We start from the raw sequence: 21,895 nt of genomic DNA, 5'->3' as shown, positions 1-21,895 counted from the left end.
CATGGTGTTTGGAGATGTCTAATGAAGACCTGTTTAACTAAAGTGATGCTTTCAAGTAGAGGAAAAGCAAGGATAGACAGGTTAGGACTGAATCCAAATACTCTTCAAGTGCATGACTAAAAAGCAAGGCTGTATCCTCTGCAGCATGTCTACAGCAATGCATCTTACAATCTAACAGTCACTGAAATCCCCTGGGATCTTGTTAAATTGCATGCTCTGATTTCATAGGTCTGAAGTTGGTACAAGAATCTGCATTTGTAGTAAGCTTTGCATGATGCTGATATTCCTGTTCCCAGGACCAGACTTTGAGTGATAAGACTCTAGGAAACAACAAGAAACCATGGGTGGAAGCAGAGGTGTGGGTGGGGGGTTAAGAGGAGCATGGAGCTACAGACAAGAAGTTACCTATGGAATCTTCTGCAATGGCAGCCAGCAAATGTAAAGACTTATAAACCTACAATATATATTTTTTTAATCTGATGTCTAGAAAGTTTCTTTATATGCCCCACTCCTCCTTTCAGATGCCAACATGTCTTACCTTAAGAAATGTCTTTAGGGCCTCCCCTGGTGGCGCAGGCAGTTGAGTGCTGCACTGTGAAGCTGTCCATAGCCTCTGCAGTGCAGGTTCGATCCTGGCCGGCCGGCGAGGGTCCCACATGGCACGGAGACCTCTCCTACCTCGCCCGCTGCTCCCCTCAGCAGTGTATTTCGTTAGTCTGACCATTCTGTTCCCTGCTCTGTCTCTGGTGAATCCTTTCACCCTCCCCCACATCTGGCCTGTACCCCTGTTCTTGTGTAAATGAATAAATAAATATCAAAAAAAAGAAAAAGAAATGTCTTTAAACCACACTTTTCCTGTCTTTCATACAGAGCAAGGCTAAAGAGCTGCCTCTTTCTGCTGTACGTTTTATGGAAGAATTGGGTGAATGTGCATTTGGAAAAATCTATAAGGGCCATCTCTATCTCCCAGGCATGGACCATGCCCAGTTGGTTGCTATAAAGACCTTGAAAGACTTTAACAACCCCCAGCAATGGACAGAATTTCAACAGGAAGCCTCCCTGATGGCTGAACTACACCACCCCAATATTGTCTGCCTTTTAGGAGCTGTCACCCAGGAACAGCCTGTGTGTATGCTTTTTGAGTATATGAATCAGGGGGATCTCCATGAGTTCCTCATCATGCGATCCCCACATTCTGATGTTGGCTGTAGCAGTGATGAAGATGGGACTGTAAAATCCAGCCTGGATCATGGAGATTTTCTACATATTGCAATTCAAATTGCAGCTGGCATGGACTACCTGTCTAGTCACTTCTTTGTCCATAAGGACCTTGCAGCTCGAAATATTTTGATTGGAGAGCAACTTCATGTCAAGATTTCAGACCTTGGGATTTCCAGAGAAATATATTCGGCTGATTACTACAGGGTGCAGAGTAAGTCTTTGCTGCCCATTCGCTGGATGCCCCCTGAAGCCATCATGTATGGCAAATTCTCTTCTGATTCAGATATCTGGTCCTTTGGGGTTGTCTTGTGGGAGATTTTCAGTTTTGGACTCCAACCATATTATGGATTTAGTAACCAGGAAGTGATCGAAATGGTGAGAAAACGACAACTGTTACCATGCTCTGAAGATTGCCCACCCAGAATGTATAGCCTTATGACAGAGTGCTGGAATGAGATTCCTTCCAGGAGACCAAGATTTAAAGATATCCATGTCCGACTTCGGTCCTGGGAGGGACTCTCAAGTCACACGAGCTCAACTACTCCTTCAGGAGGAAATGCCACCACACAGACAACCTCCCTTAGTGCCAGCCCCGTGAGTAATCTCAGTAACCCCAGATATCCTAATTATATGTTCCCCAGCCAGGGTATTACACCACAGGGCCAGATTGCTGGTTTCATTGGCCCACCGATACCTCAGAACCAGCGATTCATCCCCATCAATGGCTACCCAATACCTCCTGGATATGCAGCATTTCCAGCTGCCCACTATCAGCCAACAGGTCCTCCCAGAGTGATTCAGCACTGCCCGCCTCCCAAGAGTCGGTCCCCAAGCAGCGCCAGTGGGTCAACTAGCACTGGTCATGTGACAAGCTTGCCCTCATCAGGATCCAATCAGGAAGCAAATATTCCTTTACTACCACACATGTCGATTCCAAACCATCCTGGTGGAATGGGTATCACCGTTTTTGGCAACAAATCTCAAAAACCCTACAAAATAGACTCAAAGCAACCATCTTTGCTAGGAGATTCCAATATTCATGGACACACCGAATCTATGATTTCTGCAGAACTGTAAATTGCATGACTTTTGTAAATGTGGTATACAGGAAAAACTAGAAAGCCGTAGAAAAGATTTATATTCAAATATTTTTATTAAAGTAAGGTTCTCATTTAGCAGACATTACAACAAGTATCTTCTGTGAAGTTTAACTGTGTCTTATCAAGCAAGGCAGACACCAGCCAGGAAAAAAAAAAAAAAAACATTGTGTGATTTACACTCCATCAGGGTGCATAACATGGCATTGGGATTGGTACATCTGGTTTCAAGTACTGAGAACTGCAAACCGGTGAAGAGGAAAAGAACCTTGTATTTTAATATCAAACCAAAAAGGAAGGTCAAATGGTGCTTTGTGTATTCACCCCCAGTCGCCATGACTGGCCTCTTCCCCATAATGTATATACCGCAGCATTTGTCTACCTGCTGTCTTTTCTTCGGGACAGATGTTCAGGAATTATATTGATTCAGTTTAGACTCTATGCATGTTTGTATGGAAGCGATTTTCATAATCAATGAGGAAACTTTAGGCCAAATTTGGAAATGAGCCATAAGACAAATATAAGATTTCCCTGAAGCCTTTTACACAATGGGGATCCTTTGGGAAGGTGCAAAGTGTGTGCCTTTGTGGATCTCCTCTGTTGATCATGGCCTTTTCTACAGTGTGTTTACACAAATGCTTGGAATAATATATGGCATCGAAGAAGGCTAGATATGGATACTGGAATTGTGGGTAATAGTTCACTTTGTTGCATTAGGAAAAAGGCACCAAAGGAAGCACAGTCAGGAAAAAGGCCCCTCAACATAAATCAGCATCCATGGGAGAGAAACAAGGGTTCCCATGGGGATAGCCTCACAGGCTGGAGATTGGGAGGTCTGCAGACGATCATATCAATGCTTGCAACCTTCTGCCTATGAGTTGTCCAATGGGTAGGGTCCTCATCATTAGTTGACTCTGAGGAGGTAGAAAACTCTACAACACTAGTATCTAGTTAATCTGACGTTTCCCTCATGTTTTTTTCTCATCCAAAATGCTCGCAGATTTTATTCTAGCACCACGAGTTATAACAATTTATTCATAGAGTTAGTTGGAGTCCAAAGACTATGAATTCTATTTTGTGAAATATTTCAGTATTTTTTTAATAAGTACTGAGTTCTCACTTAAAAGATTACCAAGAACTGAATTATTTAAACTGGTAAATAGAACAGGATCACTTTTGCCTTAGTTAGCGGGAGGTATCAAATGTGCATCTCACGCTATTTACCTGCTAGCCATCTTTTGCCAAGTTTAGAATTCTTAATGGGTTTCAAGTTCTATATAGAAAGGAATTTTATGTTTGCATTTTCTCTAGTTACAAAAATAACTCCTTTATTCTAAGGACACTGTCTCAAAGTCTCATTTTTATTTTAATTTTATAGCTAAAGAGACTTAAAAAGAGACTGACAGGATATAAAGCAATTCCTGGAAATATTTGATGAGAATATAAGTGAGTTAGAAATATGTTGATGTTTCAGTTTTTAAAACTACAACTAGGATGGTAAATCAAAGAAATATTTTCACCAAAATGTGTTACCATTTCCCAAACACTGAATCTTCAGACAACATATATGGACTTAAATGTACTGTGAACGCAAAGAATTAGCTATATCCAGATTTATTGATAGATAAACTGGTAGAAAAAAAGACATTTTGTGACATAAATAAGCTGATTCAAAAGTTACATTTCTTAACTTTAGGTAGAGGAGAATGTTTGTATCCTTTTGTTGCTATGCAACTGTTTAATGTTGAAGATTCAAACCACAATTTTTATATCCTACGACAATCAACTATTTTCCACAAATATTTATTATTTTAAGTAAACACAACTTCAGTGAATCTGAGTTTTTCTAGGAGTCCCTTAAAGGGAAATGAGCATTCCATGAGCCAGTAAATTACCTACTCTGGAAAAACATTACTATGGTTAAAAAATAAATTCAACTTAGTTTTTTACAAAGAACTATAACATTTATTTTAAACATTTTGTAATTACTGACGTCATTAAGGTGAGCAAACTAAATTTCAAAACCACTTGTAATAATGTATTCTATAATAGCACTGTGACTCTACATAACACAGTCCCTTTTGTATTGAAATAGTATTTTTTTTCACAAACTGAAAAATATCTTCTGCTTGTTGACTGTTAATGATTTGTAAGATGACTTTATTTTCAGATCTTTTTTTTTTTTGCACAAAACTATGTTTATGGTTTGTATCACAGAAGTGAAAATATATCTCTGCATTTTTATATCTGGTCTCTTTTCTTTTGTTTGTTTTTAACTTGATATAGATTTTCTTCAAGTATATATGGCAATATTCAGATATCCTGCCCTGTCATCTTTCCATATTTCCATTGCATGCATTTAATCACTGATTACTTAATGTTTGACTTGTTACTATGGGCATTTCAAGTAGACAAGCATGGAATTGTAATGACAAAAAGACTATTATGTTGAGGATATATGCATTTGTATTTCACACACCAGAGATGATATTAAACACTGATTATCTTATGCTGCTGTTTATTAAAAATGTTTACCATAAAATATCATTTCCCAAATAGTGCTATCATGGAGATTTGAGAAAGTTCATATTATTTGTCCTAATGAGTGACATTTCATGGAAAGATAAGTCATAATTCCTATTTACTAAAATTTCACTGAAATGATTTCTTTTAAGTAAGATTTTAAATAGACGTGGGCATTCTTTTGCTAGTGATCTTAGGTGGAGGGGAGAATTCCAAGACTATCTGTGGCAAGATTTTAATTTTTCAATCAAATAATATTGTGTGATTACTTTGCAACCAGGTGGAATATAATTGGTTTTAAAAGTTGTATCCTTTTTGGCCTCTATGTTTCCACATGACTGTAGATATCAAAAATCATGTCTTAGAACTCCAAAAAAGAAAAAGCTGTGTATATCATATCATGTTTAACTTAGATTCCAGCCACACTGATAAAATAAATGTGGTCATTTAATTGTCACAGCTTATCTTTATGACCATATCTGCCCAAAAGAAAGAATTCCCCATCTGGCGATTAATACACACTGTCAAGGAAAATAAGTATCATTATGAAAGTTCAAAGAACTTGTCCATTTTTGCTATTTAATACAGAAGGGAATACAATAAAACCTTCAGGGCCTTATCCATCTGTTTTAGGTACAGCTCTTGTCACCACCTCAGCGATCAAACTCAATAAAGCAATCGTTTCACATGGCGGTGAGATCAGTGTCAGGTTGGGTTTCTCCCTCTCACTTGAATTCCTCAATCTGCCTTCACTCCCATTTCCTTCTCTGTCTCTCCACACCCTCCCAACCCCCGCCCATCCCCAATCATGTAACTATGTAATCGAGGCCTTAATTCCTTAATCACCAACATCTGCAAGCTCACAGTACCACCTCAGATGCCTCTTGCAAACCACAAAAAAAACTTGATAGGAGGCGCTCTATTATCTACACACCTTCAAAGGTAAGTACCTGTCCCCGTATCTCTCGAAGTCTAGGCCAGTAGACCTTCGAACTGGTTAGAAATACAAATTCTCAGGCCCTGCTTTGAAGTACTGAGTCAGAAATTTCAGGTTTGAGATGCCAGCAATTACAGAGCCTAAGTTAAAGGCATGGCAGTAGGGATGGGAGGTCATGGCATTGTTAGTAGTGTATACATAGGCACGTAGTAATATTTTAGTTCACATAGTCCTTTAACAAAAATCAAGTGTTTCATATTCAAAAATTCAACACTAAAACCTTTTACATTAACCATTTGACAATTGGCTTTATTTTTTGTAGTTGTTACTTGGATAAAAAACTGACAGCATTCAGCCTTCGTCAAGAATATACTCCTTGTCTAGTTCGCCCACGGCTCATATTCTTGGAGAGGAACCAAAATATTTTTCCTTAATGTGGACAGATTAAAAAAAAAACACAGTCTTAGTGCACTTTTTTTTTTTTTTTTTGGTCTCCTTGGACAGATGATTAACACAACTGAAAGAACTCTCCCTGTGTTGGAACTGAAAGTTGAGGTCAAGGATAGGCTGATCTTTCTTGGGAGGGGGGAATGCCGAGCTCATAGCTAGCACAGAGCAGAAGCAGCTGTGGAGGCTCCCACCTTCCCCTGCACTTCCTGTGACAATGTGACCTAGTTGGCTGCGTGAGGTTACCTGTGGCTTGCTCACCAGCTGCAGCCCATCAGCCCCAGCTGGCCAGCTGAGAGCCCGCCTCTGCTTGGGCTATGCTCCCATTGCCTTTAGGGGCTGAGAGCTCTGAGGGAGGACAGCAAGAGGGAGCCCAGGGAGGTGCTAGAGGTGAAACTCATACTCATATTAATTTATAGAGCTTTGTGTCCCCTAAACCCATAGTTCAAATGCTAAAGTGGAAATGCTATGTTAGAAGAACAGAAGGATTAAGGGAACACACACTGAAAGGGAAAATTTTTGCAGTCAAAATATGACCACACCTGAAGTTTGTTACCATAAATGCCAAGAGTATTAGGATACTGTCAACTCAAAGAAAGGAGAGCATCGCAAGCTATCAGAGCACTCAACATAATCTGCTGGGAAATCAGTCTCGGAAGGCTTAGAAACATAGAGACCCCAGGAAGATGGCCTGCTGACATACTCATGACTGGTCAACCCTAGGTATCTATAAATTGCTTGTTCACAAATGAGTTCTGTAATATTGGCTGGCCAGGCCTGACATGATGTATGTGTACTGAAGTGACAGGATCAGCAAATATTCTTTTTTAAAAAACTTTTTTTTAATGATTTATTCATTTATTTATACAAGAACCGGGGTACAGGCCAGATTTGCAGGAGGGCGAGAGGATTCACCAGAGACAGCGGGGAACAGAACAGGCAGACTGATGAAATACACTGCTGAGGAGAGCAACAGGAGCGGCAGGAGAGGTCTGCCGTGCCATGTGGGACCCTCGCCAGCTGGCTGGGATCGAACCGGCGCTGAGGCTGTGGACAGCTTCACAGCACAGTGTTCAACCGCCTGCGCCACCAGGGGAGGCCCAGGATCAGCAAATATTCTTATTCAGGAATCTAACTTACACATTTAAACAGCTCGATATTTTGATAGGCTGAAATAAAGATTATTTAGGGAATATTCACTTTGGAGGAACTTGATTCAATCTTTGTGGACCTGTGTTCTTCATTGCAAATTCAAATAACCAAAACAACAGAACCAGCTGCATGAAGCCTGTGATAATTACAAAAGCTCTCACTGACCTTAGAGGCATATGAACATTGCATCAGAAATAGATGGAGGTCAGTCTCCTATACTATTTCAGTCCTTGAATGTGGGAATGATGACTGTAGTTATCATTTGGGCCCACTGTAATAGGATTCCTTGAAAAATTTCATTTGTATCTACCCACATTAAAATTACTTAAAAGAACTGAAACATGCTAATGGCATGTATAGATTAAGAGCCAACCTAGTAAGACTAAAACTAATATTCAGGCAAAATGACTTATTTGACTCTGGAAATAGAGTGTAGTGCTTGTATCAGTCAGCTGGGTTGCAGCAATAAACAACCCCAAAATCTCAGTGGTTTGCCTTACAAAAGCAAACATTTATTTCTCACTCATGTCAGCAGAAGAGGATCTGCTGCTGCAGCCACTTCCCAGACTCTGAAGGACAAGCTATTTCCAGGCAAGAAAAAGAGCAAGGGGCAGAACTAAAACACAATCATTTGGAAAACTTCTGTTCAGTCAACACAAATTCTGAGCCTAAATCTGGCTGTAGGACATGGATGTACAGATGGTCCCTGACTTATGATGGTTTAACAACTTTTCAACTTTAGGGTGGTGTGAAAATTACATGCATTCAGTAGAAACAGTACTTGAAGTTTTGAACATTGGTATGTTCCTTGTCTAGCAATATGCAGAGATTCTTTCTTGTGATGCCAGCCAGCAGCAGTTAGCCACAGCTCCCGGGCAGTCATTCAATCAGGAGGGTAAACAACCCATACTCTATAGACAGTTTTTCACTTTCAGCACATTATTCAATAAATTGCATGAGGTACTCAACACTTTATTATAAAATAGGCTTTGTATTAGATGATTTTGCCCAACTGTGGGCTAATAGAAGTGTTCTGATGGCTATGATGTTCATTTGGTTAAGTATTAAATGCATTTTCAACTTAGGATATTTTCAACCTATGGTGGATTTATTAGATGCAACACCACAAGTCCAGGAAGATCTGTACACAGCCCTGCTGGGAGGTACTTGCAGTTACACCATCACAGTCAAACACAGGGATGTAAAAATCTTATAGGGACGGAGAAGTACAGTTGAGACTGCAACATAATCCCCAAACCAGCTGAAGCCGTAAGTGGACAGAACCAGTTTAGCAAACCCACGGCTCAGAGTCCCTGTTCTCCGGCATTAGTGGCCCACATCACTAATTGGTGTTCTCAGCTGAGCTCAGATTTTAACCCTAAAATGTTCCACGTACTGCCCTGGATAACCTCCTATTGCACTAGCACAATAGCTGTTAAACCAAGTTATTACCACAAATGTTTGGGAGATTCTGAAAACTATAGTCGACACTTGAACTGCATAAATTGGCTAACATGCAGATATTTTTCCCCCAGATTCTGGGTCCACAGTTTTAACCAACCATGATGACCATGGTTGAATACCTGAATGTGGAACTGGCTCATATACACAAAGGGCTGATTAGAAGTGTGTGTGTGTGTGTGTGTGTGTGTGTGTGTATCTTAACTGTTTTAGTCTCCTAATCCCCTGAGGTGTTCAAGGAGCAATGTATAACTTCTCAGGATCATCCCAAAATGTATGACAAAAGCTACCTTGAAGTCTCCTATAAATTCTTGAGACATAATATGAAACACTGTATAGTCTAGGCCCTCTTCTTTCATGGAAACTGGATAAAGAGAAGAGCAGTCAACATGTACTTTTCAACTGTTCCAGCACCTGAGCCGGATGACCTTGAGTAAGTAAGGCAAATCTCTATTTTCTTATCCAAGAAAATGGTCTAAATGTAGCTTGGATGTTAAGAGTAAATGTCATGGGATCTCAGACAGCCTAGGGGTAAATCTCTTCTTCAACTCTTGGTAACCATGTGAATTTAGTCAAGTGATTAAACTGCTATTTCTTCTGAAAAAATACTTCACAGAATTGCATTAAAATAATTAACTAATTCATGTAATCTGCAGTAGACTAATACAAAGTATCAAAAATATATAGTCTATATAATTTTATAATCTTTCTACAATATCTGCCTTTCAGAGTTCATATGAGCACTTAATGAGAATATAAAAATATAAAGAATCTGGCATCTAATAGGTGCTCAAAAAGTCATAACATCGGGCCTCCCCTGGTGGTGCAGAGGTGGAGTGCTGGGCTGCGAAGCTGCCCGTGGCCTCGGCAGCACTGGTTTGAGCACTGGTTCAAGCACTGGTTCGATCCCCAGCCGCAGCAAGAGTACCACATGGCATGACAGACCTCTCCTGCCGCGCCCACTGCTCCCCTCAGCAGTGTATTTCGTCAGTCTGCCTGTTCTGCTCCCCGCTCTGACTCTGGTAAATTCTCTCACCCTCCCGCGCTTCTGACTGTATCCAGTGCTTGTATAAATAAATAAATAAATAAATCTTTTAAAAAAAAAAGTCATAACATTGCCATAGTTCAATGTGTTTTAAACAATTTTTTGAAAGAGATGCATTATTTTCTAATGTGGTAAAATATTTAGAGCATGAACTATTCTACTTAATTATTCATGCATATGCCATAATGTAGAACACCAGTACTGATGCCAATGAGGTGGGGGTGGGCTTAACCCCTCAATAATTTCCATCATCTCCCTTCAAACCACCCCTAATAAACATACACTAAGTAAAAACAGCTTAGAGCGCATCCCTAAGCCATCCCTAAACCAGATGTCATCCCTTACACCCCTTCAAAGCCAACTGCCACCTCAAAGCTTCTCCCATGTTGAAATTCTGGAACTACCCCTGGGGGCAACTGAGAGCATTATGGCTAGGTATATTAAACCGATCTTTACTTGAAGGAAGCCTAGAATAATTATGATCTTTAAACATTTCCCCTTCCCCCACACACTTAACAGTCAGTTGTACTTAGATATTATTCAATGCCATATATCTCAACCATGCAGGGAATGAAATGAAAGGAGACCTGATTCCCCTAAAACACTTCAGCACATGTAAAGTGCACAAGCAAGCACTGCATTCCTTCATTGTAGACATCCATGATATCCCCTCCCAGCAGCATTCTTTGCATTGCATTTTATAACTTTGATTATGGAGTTTGGGCACCCGTGTGCCTTAGGAAACAAACTGGGCTCCTTTAAATACCAAGCTCCAACCAGCTGCTACCAAGTTGCCTTGGCAATTTTAAGGTTCTTGTTGCCCTAGATAAAGGGACCAACTGAGCCAGTGTGCCAGGGACTATCCCAGTTTGAGCAATGAAAAGTCCTTTGTCCCAGAAAGCCTTCAGTCCTAGTTGAAGCTGGACTCAGTCACCACTGCAAAAGCAAAGATGGTGATAGGAATTCTGAGTTCCTGTTAGGTAGACACAAATTAGATAGAAATGTGATCAAGTGACCCCTGCATCTCTGTTGTCTTACACCAGATTTTGAATGATTTTGTAATTAGCATTATTCTAAAATTTGGGGCCACCTTTAGTTTTCCCTCCAAAAAAAGAGTGAACCAAACATTTCTTCCAGCCCAGGCTCTTATTGGTAAAAATAAAAATTTTAAATGAGAAATTTCAGGAATTCAAGTCACTGAACTATGCTGCCTACCTCTTTCTTCCTGTTTGATCTTAGAAGATTAGCATTCAAAACTTTTCATGACATTTATATTGAGGAAAGAATATAAGATTATTAAAAGCAGAGAAACTCAATATTGAGAACGCACATCAAAAGGTCTTTAAGACAAAGAAGGGATCATATGATTTGAAACCAGAGTTACTAGAAGCATGTGTGCTGCACTTCATTTTCTAGTTAACAGCGTAACATACGTCAAAATATGATTTAAAATACTCCTCACAGCTGAGCTGACATTTGGCGATCCTCAGCCTTCTTTTGCTGTTGAGATGGGGTTCAAATCCAAATGAGGTTAACACTTTGTACTGGTACATATTCCTGGCGGAGAAGAAAAAATCTTTCAGTGTAAGTAAAATGAAAACATCTGTTCAAGTCCTGAGGGAAAGAGTTGTTTTTTAAAAAAGGAGGGGGAAGGGATGCTTGATTGTTAAAGCTTGAGATGGCTTCAGTAACTTTGCCAGTGTTAAATAATTACACTGTCAGTTGCCCTGCTCAACTGGAATGCTGAAAATTTGTCCATAAGCATTGGTTCAGTATTCCTTTTTCAAGATCCCATACCCATCTTATCTCCTAACCCTGACTAAATGACATGAAAATATATGTTAATGTCTGCTTCAATTTCTTTGCACAGTAAATTAGGGTAAACTCTACTCAGTAATGATTGACCTTTAGCTATATAACTTGTCTTGGCTAGTAGCTGTGCACTCTACATCAGAAGTTGTATTAGTTATTTATTGCTTAATATATTAAAATAATATATTAAAATAACTTAAAATAATATCCATTTGTTTCCAGACAGATCTGGACACGGTATGATTGAATTCTCTGCTCAAGATTGTGTTCTAAAGTGAAATTCAGGTCCATTTCCAGGTTCATGTGGCTGTGGCAAAATTCAGTTGCTTATAGTTGCAGGACTGAAGTTCTGATTCTTGTGCTGGCTATCAGCCAGCATGCACACTCAATTCCTAAAAGCTGCCCACATTCCTTGCCACAAAGCCCTTTCCATTTTCAAAGAGGCAAAAAAGAATCTCCTTCACATGCAATATCTTGAATCTCTTCAGAAAGAATCCAGTATCACTTAAGAACTCACCTGGTTAGGTCAGGCTCACTTAGGATCATCCCTCTTTCTTAAAGTCAAATGTGCCGTACAATGTAATCACAAAAGGAGAATCCATCATATTCACAGGTTTATGCATGGGATGGAGATCTTGGAGGTCACTTTTGCATTTTCTCTACCATAAAAAAATATAATGCAACATTTCTCTTTTCGATCCCATAGACCTATTTTTAGAATAAAAGGCCGTGGGAGAATGCCCAAAACAGCACGTAGCAGGATTTATTTCAACCTACTCTTCACTTGTAATGAAATAATTATAAAGACAATTGTAATGTAATGAAATTGTAATGAAACAATTATGGAACAATTATAGAATTGTAATGAAACAATTATAAAGACAAGAAAAGTATAAAAACAAATATTTGCTAGTAAGTTTTCTTTTTAGATTTCAGTTTTTTTTTTTAATTTCTTCAAAATCATCATCAGGAGTGACTTAAATAGAAAATAGAATTGAATCCCATCATCATCATGATTAAAGAGAAAACTCTTCAGATAAATATGATTGCTTCCCATTTTAAAGTACTCAGTAAATAATTGCCACTGATAGATAGCCAACAATCAGTCAAGAATGCTCAAGATTTGTCATATAGCAGAACACTTGTTCACTGGGATGGGTGGTGAGGGGTGGTTAAAAGCATGGACTTTGGAGCTAGATAATCTGGGTTTTACCTTCCAGCTTTGTGACCTAGGGCAAATTATCTAGTGTCTCTAGGCTTCATTTTCCCTCATCTGAATAAGTAGAATCATAAAAGTACTTGTTTCATACACTTGGTTTTTTTTAATATTTATTTATTTATTTGGACAAGAACCAGGGTACAGGCCAACCAGGGTACAGTGTGCCCAATACATGGTAAGTGCAGCTGTTGATTATTATCACTTATTCTATGTCAGCCAGTAACTGAGTGTATAACTTCTTTTCATCCTCACAATGATCTGGAGAGATAGGTATTACTATTGGCTGCATGTTACTGTAACATGATGACAAAATATAAGGACAGGGCAGCTAATTAACTTTAAGACTACATAGGCTAATAAAACATCAGTGTGCTTTATGCTGGGACACAACACTCATTTGTCTTAAGATCACATGCCATTTACCACCAGACTTACAAACAAAAAATAGTGGAAAGACTACATATGGGGGTTTATTTTCCTGATTGTGTTGGTTTATTAAAAACCAAACTGGGGCTTAGGTGAGGAATGGGAGTTCATCAGACAATAAGTCTGATGAATAGGCAGATGATATGGTTTAGGAATGAGATGTGACACAGACAGAACATTGATGTTATCAAGTTATATTAAAATTATACATTAAAGTTTTATATATATATACACTATGCATAAGGTTATATTAAGATAAATATATTAAAACTGACATTTGTTATCATAAATGGAAAGTGAGTCCATAAAGAGAAAAATATTTTTAGAAAGTCCTCTAATTTTAAGTTTCCAATTTCAAGTGGCCCAGACATCTGAACATTTGATGCTATTCGTCTCCAGTTCCTGTTGCTTTTAACTGTAGAAAGCAAACTTAGCTAGTTGTCGCACACATGCTAGATGCTAGACACACAGGCACATGTACAAACACCCTCACTCCTATTCCTCACCTAAGCCCGGGTTCCCGTCATTAGCTCAGGAAACCTCAGTAGCCAAAACCCACCTCTCTTCCACACAGGAGGTAAGCTAATGTTTAAAACACCAACAATTGTCAGCCAGTGATGACAACTGTGATCCATTTACTTATTCTTGCGTTCTTAACCCTTAACTTCCATTGTCTACATAGCACTTAACATGAAGTGAAATTATAAGTTTGTTTTGCATTCTTATTTATTGTATACTGAGCCATAAAGATAAGTCACTTACTTGGAGTCATTCCACAGCATGTACTGTATTGCTTAATTAATATAAATGAATAAATGAATGAATGGATTGAACTGACTCCCATTCTATAAAATTAGCACATAAATAACAAAGAAAGAAAATAGCAACCCTCTGAACAAGAATGCCAGTTTCTATTGCTGAGGTTGGCAAATTACCCACTGTAAGTAGTTTCAGTCTGCTGGAGAAGACAATGGGCGATTGTGATACTGTTGGATGACTGGTAATAGGAAGGGAAATATGTGGTCACAACAGAGAGGGACCTAATCTTGTCTTAGGGGATCCCATAAGGAGTGAAAGGTAAAATTAAATCTGAAGAATGAGTGAAAGTAAAACTGTGGGAGGGTGTAAGGTAAGGAAAAATGTCAGGCTTTTCTGCCCTCCCGCCATCAGGATAGATCATGGATCCTTGCGGTCCTGAATGCATGCCTGATGGCGGGCACCTGGAATAGGGTGTGGGCATAGGTGGATGGGATTCACCTGGGCAAAGACTGTGCTTTTAAGGGCGGCGTCACGGGGACACCAGCAGCAGCAGAAGCCAAAAGAGAAGCCGAGAGAGAAGCAGAGAAGCAGAAGCAGAAGAAGCAGAGAACACCAGAGAGCCCAGACAGAGTGAGGATTAGCTGGGGGTTGGGAGGACGGCCAGCCTCCCAGCCCCTCAGCACCCCTGCCTGCCATATGCCTGGTGAACCCCAATAAAAGACCTGCAAAAACCCACTAAGGACTCTGATTCCTCCTTTACCTGGTCTGCTGGATCAGAAAACCTGCGCTGGTCCAGTCCTGTCTTTACAGAGGGCATGTGGTAAATGTCTAGATAGAAGGAACTGTAGGTGCAAAACTGCGGTAAGAGTTCAGAATCTTCGAGATTTCAAATAGCTCCCCGTTCCACTTGCATACTCCCAGGGTAACTGTAGGATTCAATGACATAATAATACGTCTGTGAACGTATTGTGAATGGTAACATGCCATGTAACTTCAGGTATTAATAAGCGCAGACCTGTGCTACCTGATTCTCATTTAAAGAAAAAAAAATCATTTCGGAGCACTGCAAATAAAAGGACAGGACAAAATATAAGGACAGGGCAGCTAAGTAACTTTAAAACTTTATAGGCTAATAAAACATCAGCGTGCTTTATACTGGGACACAACACTCCTTTGTTGTGCCCTTATATTTTGTGCCCTGTCCTTACATTTTTTGCTGTGACTTACACCCAGGATCCTGGGAATTGACTCCAAGCCCTCTACACTAACTGGTTGGAAAGCGTTTTTTTTTTTTTTTTTTTTTTTTGGTGAGCTATGCTCAGTTGAGGCAGCTGCTGCTGCTGGTGGTGGGGCGGTGGTGGGTCGTTCTCTTGACAACGGATCTCATTGGCTTTTCAAAGCAAAGCAGCTGATGATTGGCAGCGAGGGTGTACAGAGCCTTTGTCTCTGATTGGCTGACTGGAGGCCAAGCTCCCCCCCACCTCCCTCCCTGGGCCTGCTTGGAGGCAACCTGTTTGCCTCCCTGGCTGAGGCCGCCCAGTTACACCTGCGAGGCTGCAACCACGACCAGCTGCCACGGCCTTGCACGCACAGCCCTCACGCCCACCTCACGTGGCAGCCACATGCCCGTCCCAGGTGCTCCTTTCAAATTTGCCTTGAGACCAGGGCGTGGGCTGGCACAGCAGAGACAGGCCGCGGGCGCAAATCCCTCTGGAAATCGTGGTTTTGAGGAGGCAGAGGAGACGGGAAAGCCACTGTTACGTGCCTGACTTAGAAGCCAATTTCTCTGAGGCGCTCACAGCGTTCTAGAGTGCTGAAAAGCAAGCCACTTCGTCCGCTAACTAGGTGTGGGAGCTTGAGCCGGAACCCCAGAAAACCTGCCTCAGAGTAGCCCCCCAGGAGTGCGGACCCCGTGACAGACCCTTTACCGCCTTATCATGTCCAGCAGAGCTTACCTTCTGCTGGAGAGAGAGAACCGAAAGCTGAAGAAGAACAATTACAAAGTGAGTGCTGGGGCTTTGGAGGGCTGTGTTACATCGGGGTATGAATTTTTAAAAAGCCCTTTAATCCGTGCTTATTCTGTAAGGCGAAGTTTAGCTCAACCTAACTTGCCCCCACAGCATTGTCTTTTAATGAATCTCTTTCACTTCATCTATTTCATCATAATAACTAATATCACTTCTTAATAATATTAGTTAACGGTATTGAGTGCACTCTACCGCCCTATTTATGTGGATTTAGGCCTTGAATATCAGGGTCCCTCAGGTAGTAAGTGAAGGGTAGGTGCAGGGTTGCAGTCTTTGTTTTACCTACCAGAAATCTAAGCCTCAGAGAGTTTAGGCAACTATTTGGCCCTTAGACTCAAAACCCCTTTCTCTTAAGTCTTATATTCTACTGAACTTTTTTTTAAGATTTATACATACATACAAGAACTGGGGTGTAGGCCAGAGGTGGGAGGGGTGAGAGGATTCACCAGAGAGAGTGGGAAGCAGAACAGGCAGACTGACTGAAATACACTGCTGAGGGGAAGAGCTGGGAAGACAGGAGAGGTCTGCTGCACCATGTAGGTAGCTCCCTGGCAGGGCATCGAACTCCTGCTGCAGTGGCTGGCCATAGCTTGATAGCGCTGTCTTTAACCCCTGCACCACCAGGGAGGCTCATCTACTGAACTATTTGCCAACTGCTGTCACGCACACATAAATGCCCATCCTTGACCATTTTAACACAGGGGAAGGTTTTGCTTGGAATGCCGCCATCAGTGAGGTTGTTAATGTTCATGGGGGGCGGTCACAGGCTGGATTATCATATATAGTATGAAAATTAAAAATGGAGGCAGGTGTTGTGGGCAAGGGAATCCTTTGGGAAGAGAATAGGAATAAAGCTGTAGAGGGAGGGTTGCTTCAGATGTAATTCAGTGGCATTGTTCTGTTTCTACCCCTGCTGTAAAAAAGTATTGCCTTCATTGGAGATGTTGTTCCAGGAATAATTACTGGAACCAACAACAGACCTTCCAGATGCACAAACCTAACATTTGGTGTTTCTGCTCTACCTAAACTTTGAAAAGCTGTTGAACAAGAATTCAATTTGCATGTAAATACAGAAAATGTAGATAACAGATTTAATGTTTCTCCAAACTAGCAAGTATAATAACTATGTGGTTGCTCAGAAATATGGAGCATATTTAAGTGTATGCTTCAGCATAATTGATCGGTTTTCTATGAAATACATTCTTTTTTTTTTTTAAAGATTTATTTATTTATACAAGCACTGGATAGTCAGAAGTGCGGGAGGGTGAGAGAATTCACCAGAGCCAGAGTGGGGAACAGAAAAGGCAGATGGACCGAAATACACTGCTGAGGGGAGCAGTGGGCGTGGCAGGAGAGGTCTGTCACGCCATGTGTGACCCTCACCCGGGCGGCCGGGGATTGAACCGGCACTGCAGAGGCTGCAGGCAGCTTTGCAGCCCAGTGCTCAATTGCTGCGCCACCAGGGGAGGCACTATGAAATACATTCTTGTCCCTTTGTTGGGACCCCATGGTTTAGGACAAATTTTTTCTTGTTTCCAAAAATAATTTTGGAATTGTGTTTTAAAGTTTATTTTGTTTGTTTGTTTGCATCTTGTCTTCAAAGAAGACATCCATAAGGTTTTTAAAAGCTTGGAAGGTCACATGCTTTCCAACTTATTTCCTTCTTTTCTAATTTGAATCTTAAATTGACTTCCCTAAATCACACATCCCAACCTTGATCCTTAGTCCCACTGGTGATTTCAATGCCTATCATTTATTTTAGATTTATTATTGCATGTGTTTCCTAGAATTTACCTTTTGTGAAATGAGACAATATATAGCCCTTCCCCCCAATCAATTACTTATCAGAAAAAGAAAATGTAGAGGTTTTAGAATTCATTGTAACCTTATTTTTGAATTTCAAATCTTTGATTTAATTGATGAAAGAAATTTTTGACTTATTTAATCTTTGTTTCTGGTTTGTTTTTTTTTTTTAATTAAAGGGTATTAGTGCCTTTCCTGTGAGTGAAGACTTGCTGGAGTGGGAAGCTGTTATTGAAGGTCTGCAGGATACAATCTGGCAAGGTTTGTGTTTTCAAAACCAATAACTTTTTCAAAAGTTATACCATTTGTAGTTTTTTTTTTTTTACGTATAAGGTTATATCATATAAATTTTCTAGGCTTCTGAAAGTCTTTGCATGGCATTTTTTAAAATTATATGGCTTAATTTTTTTGTCATTTATCAACATAAATGGACATTTTAGGACTTAATTTTTCTTTATGCTAAACATTAAGGTTACTACATTTTTAAGAAGTAGACACAATAAATAATATTAATTGAAAATACCATCTAAAAGTCTTTCATGAAATTATAGAATGGATGTCAAAATTCCTATTGACATCAAAATCCTACAATTATATTTAATTTTTTTCCTCTATGATTTCCCCACAAATTTCCATAAATCAAATTCTCAGGAAGACTGGGTCACTATACATTTTAGTGATCATTCTCTTTTCCGATTATGGGTTAATGAGATAAGTTTGTTGAGTGAGGAGAGGGGGAAGCCATGTAAGTGATAATTAAAATAAAGAATATGTGCTATTATGTATTTTTATATTAATTTTATTTTTTAACATCATTGTTCATTTTTAAACAATAGTTGCTTCCCCCCAACCCCTCAAGTGTAGTCCCCATAGAGTTTCCTTCCCCAAGGCACCCGTGCACCATCACCTCAGTCCCCTGTGCTCCTCCCTCCCTCCTTCTGATCCCTCTCCCTCCTCCTCCCCTGCAGGATGTCTCTGGTTTATAATTGTCTGTTTTTGCTTCGTTGTGTTTTGTACTGTTATTATTTTTTTTACACTGATGTCTTATTTGGTTCCCCTATATTCCTGCTCTAAGTGAGACCATCCAATATTTTTCTTTTTCCTCCTGGCTTATTTCACTGAGCATAATTCCTTCTAGCTCCATCCACGTTGCTGCGAATGGCATGAGTTTATCTTTTTTGATTGCTGAATAATACTCCATTGTGTATATATATCACATCTTCTTGATCTAGTCATCTATTTTGGGGCATTTGGGTTGTTTCCAGGTTTTACCTATTGTAAATAGTGCTGCAGTAAACATGGGTATACAGGTGTTCTTTTGAATCAATGTTTTTGTGTCCTTTGGGTAGATCCCTAGGAGTAGAATTGCCGGGTCATATGGTAGCTTCATTTTTAGTAGACTGAGGAACCTCCAGACAGCTTCCCATGGTGGTTGGACCAGTTTGCACTCCCACCAGCAATGTAGGAGAGTTCTTTTTTTTTACCACATCCTCGCAAACATTTGTTGTTGCTTGTTTTTTTGATATGTGTCGTTCTTACTGGTATAAGGGGTTATCTCAATGTGGTTTTAATTTGCATTTCCCTGATGATAAGGGATGTTGAACATTTTTTCATATGCCTGTTGGCCATTTGCATTTCCTCTTTGGAGAAATTTCTTTTAAGTTTTTCTGCCCATTTCTTGACTGAATTGTTTATTTTATTTTTGTTGAGTCATGTGAGGTGAGTTCTTTGTATATCTTTGTGATCAGTCCCTTATCAGTTGACTAGGGTGCAAAGATTTTTTCTCAATCAGTGGGGTGTCTCTCTGTTTTGGTTAATGTCTCTTTTGCTGTGCAGAAGCTTTTCAGTTTGATGTAATCCCCGGTGTTTACAGGCCAATCCCTCTAATGAACATTTATGCAGAAATCCTCAACAAAATCCTTGCCAACAGAATCCAACAATGCATCAAAGTGATAATACACCACAATCAAGTGGGATTCATCCAAAGGGCACGAGGATGGTTCAACATAGGAAAATCAATCAGCGTAATCCAACACATCAACAAGAAGAAAAATAAAAACCATATGATCATATCAATAGATGCTGAGAAAGCATTTGACAAAGTCCAACATCCATTTATGATGAAGGCCCTTGAAATTCTCAGGATAGAAGGAACATACGTTAATGTGATAAAAGCCATATACGACAAACCCACTGCCAACATTATTCTCAACGGCGAAAAGCTGAAGGTCTTTCCTTTAAGATCAGGAACAAGAAAAGGTTGTCCACTCTCACCACTGCTCTTCAATATAATACTGGAGGTCCTAGCCAGGACACTAAGACAAGAGAAAGACATACAAGGAATCCAGACAGGGAAAGAAGTAAAACTAACACTATTTGCAGACGATATTATGTATTTTTAACAAAACACCGAGGAGACAGTGATTAGTTAAATTTGCTTTGGAGGGCTTCCCCGGTGGTGCAGTGGGTGGAGCGCAGCGCTGTGAAACTGTCCAGTCTCTACAGTGCTGGTTCCATTCCCGGCCACACAGGGAGAAACCCACGTGACATGGCAGACCTCTCATCTCTCTCCCGCTGCTCCCCTCAGCAATGTCTTTGGTCAGTCTACCTGTTCTGCTCCCCACTTTGTCTTGGTGAATTCTCTCACCCTCCCATGCCTCTGACCCCAGTTCTTGTATAAATAAATAAATCTTTTTTAAAAAAAAAAATTGCTTTGGAGAGTTAGGAATGGCTTTTGAGTTTGGGTCGAGTCCTGAAGAATGCATAGAAGTTTTCCAGGTTTAGAAAAGGGGAAAGAAATTCAGGCAGAGTAATCAGCATTACAAAGGCTTATAGACAAGACAGGGTATGGAACAGTGAGTTCCAGTGAGCTACACAGTGAAGGGGGCAGGTGTTAGGATGAAGGAGTAAGTGTATGAAATGGACTGTTGGGATACAGGCTGTAAACTCAGTGGGAGTAGATAATGAGGACTCCATTATATTACTTAGAGGAGTGTGTGTACCCTCTCATCCAATTTATTCATAAATGAAACTAGAAAAGTTGGGAAGACTAAACTGTAGGAAGAAACTTGAGGATTAATCAGGTTAGAGTTAATCAGAACAACTTGACACTTGAATAAAATTGTTTCTTTCTATATCATAGGATTATTCTTCCAGCTGAAAATAAATTTTACATTGAAGTACAACTTGGCTCCACCATTTGTGAAATTTAAAACAATTCCTTTTCATCCCAATGGTAAGGACCAAATGAAATTTTAATCACTGAGGACTCTGGTCCTATTATCCTTATTCATTCTTAGTGTTTAATAATGTTTGTTTTTCACAACTTTGTTATAATTATAAATTCCTACTGGGGAATATAAAAAGGTATAAAAATGATCACTCAAACTCCTAATTCAAAGAGAAACTACCAAGTTTATTTAGTTTTTTTCTATGTAGATATTTTTTCTATGTAGCTGAGATATTACATATAAAGTTTTGCATCTATTATAGTTTTTTTATTTAAGTTACATATGTCTGCATTTATTAAGCATTTTTCAAAAGATCACTTTTAATGACTGAACCATAAATTTAACCATTCCCGTGTTATTCGTTATTTTAGTTGTACTCTTTTTTTAAATTAAGGAATGATGTATCAATGAATTAATATTTTAGAAAACAGGTTAAATTGTTATATCAGTTTAGCTATACATAATGTGAATTTCTGATGGATGAAAAAACTCTAAAAATTTTAAATGATAAACAGAAAAAAAAACAGTAGAATTTTTATGGGCTTGATGAGGTAGACCTTTCTAAATGTGATAAAATCATGAGAAAAACATGACACATTAAACTTCATAAGCTTTTTATAACTTCTCTATAGCCAATGACATTATTAAAAGATATAATATACATTTGCTTTTGCAAACTGAGGAAGATAATTATAATGTAAGAAACATAATATCCATAACATATGAAGAGCATTGT

At 39.5% G+C, this 21,895-nt stretch overlaps 2 protein-coding genes and 1 long non-coding RNA gene across 21 annotated transcripts in view; 2 read left to right on the top strand and 1 right to left on the bottom strand.

Annotated features, from left to right (window-relative positions):
• The window catches only part of ROR1 (receptor tyrosine kinase like orphan receptor 1), a 335,132-nt gene extending 328,910 nt beyond the window's left edge, over positions 1–6,222 (top strand). For 2 of the 4 annotated variants that reach the window (XM_054691317.1, XM_054691318.1), the window contains one exon: positions 871–6,222. In XM_054691317.1, the coding sequence (XP_054547292.1) occupies positions 871–2,298 (1,428 nt within the window). In that variant the 3' untranslated portion in view covers positions 2,299–6,222. The remainder of the gene's footprint in view (positions 1–870) is intronic. The other 2 variants (XM_054691320.1, XM_054691319.1) reach the window with 1 other exon arrangement.
• The window catches only part of LOC119235382 (uncharacterized), a 52,271-nt gene extending 36,410 nt beyond the window's left edge, over positions 1–15,861 (bottom strand). For 4 of the 9 annotated variants that reach the window (XR_008550275.1, XR_008550273.1, XR_008550276.1 and 1 more), the window contains exons 1-4: positions 15,706–15,861; positions 14,860–15,025; positions 12,213–12,403; positions 11,346–11,440 (exon numbers count right to left, since the gene is read on the bottom strand). This is a non-coding gene — a long non-coding RNA (uncharacterized LOC119235382). Of the gene's footprint in view, positions 1–11,316; positions 11,441–12,212; positions 12,404–14,102; positions 14,351–14,859; positions 15,026–15,705 lie in introns of those variants that run through there. The other 5 variants (XR_005122831.2, XR_008550278.1, XR_008550279.1 and 2 more) reach the window with 5 other exon arrangements.
• UBE2U (ubiquitin conjugating enzyme E2 U) overlaps positions 15,082–21,895 on the top strand; it is a 49,884-nt gene continuing 43,070 nt past the window's right edge. For 5 of the 8 annotated variants that reach the window (XM_037498703.2, XM_037498708.2, XM_037498706.2 and 2 more), the window contains exons 1-3: positions 15,083–16,102; positions 18,109–18,190; positions 21,072–21,164. In XM_037498703.2, coding sequence (XP_037354600.1) covers positions 16,037–16,102; positions 18,109–18,190; positions 21,072–21,164 — 241 coding nt within the window. In that variant the 5' untranslated portion in view covers positions 15,083–16,036. Of the gene's footprint in view, positions 16,103–18,108; positions 18,191–21,071; positions 21,165–21,895 lie in introns of all 8 variants that reach the window. The other 3 variants (XM_037498713.2, XM_037498707.2, XM_037498704.2) reach the window with 3 other exon arrangements.

The sequence above is a fragment of the Talpa occidentalis genome, unplaced genomic scaffold, assembly GCF_014898055.3.
Source record: "Talpa occidentalis isolate TD23 unplaced genomic scaffold, MPIMG_talOcc4v2.1 talOcc4.9, whole genome shotgun sequence".
Taxonomy (NCBI): domain Eukaryota; kingdom Metazoa; phylum Chordata; class Mammalia; order Eulipotyphla; family Talpidae; genus Talpa; species Talpa occidentalis.
The sequence above is the reverse complement of the archived record's forward strand: the minus strand, read 5'-3'. Positions and strand labels throughout refer to the sequence as shown.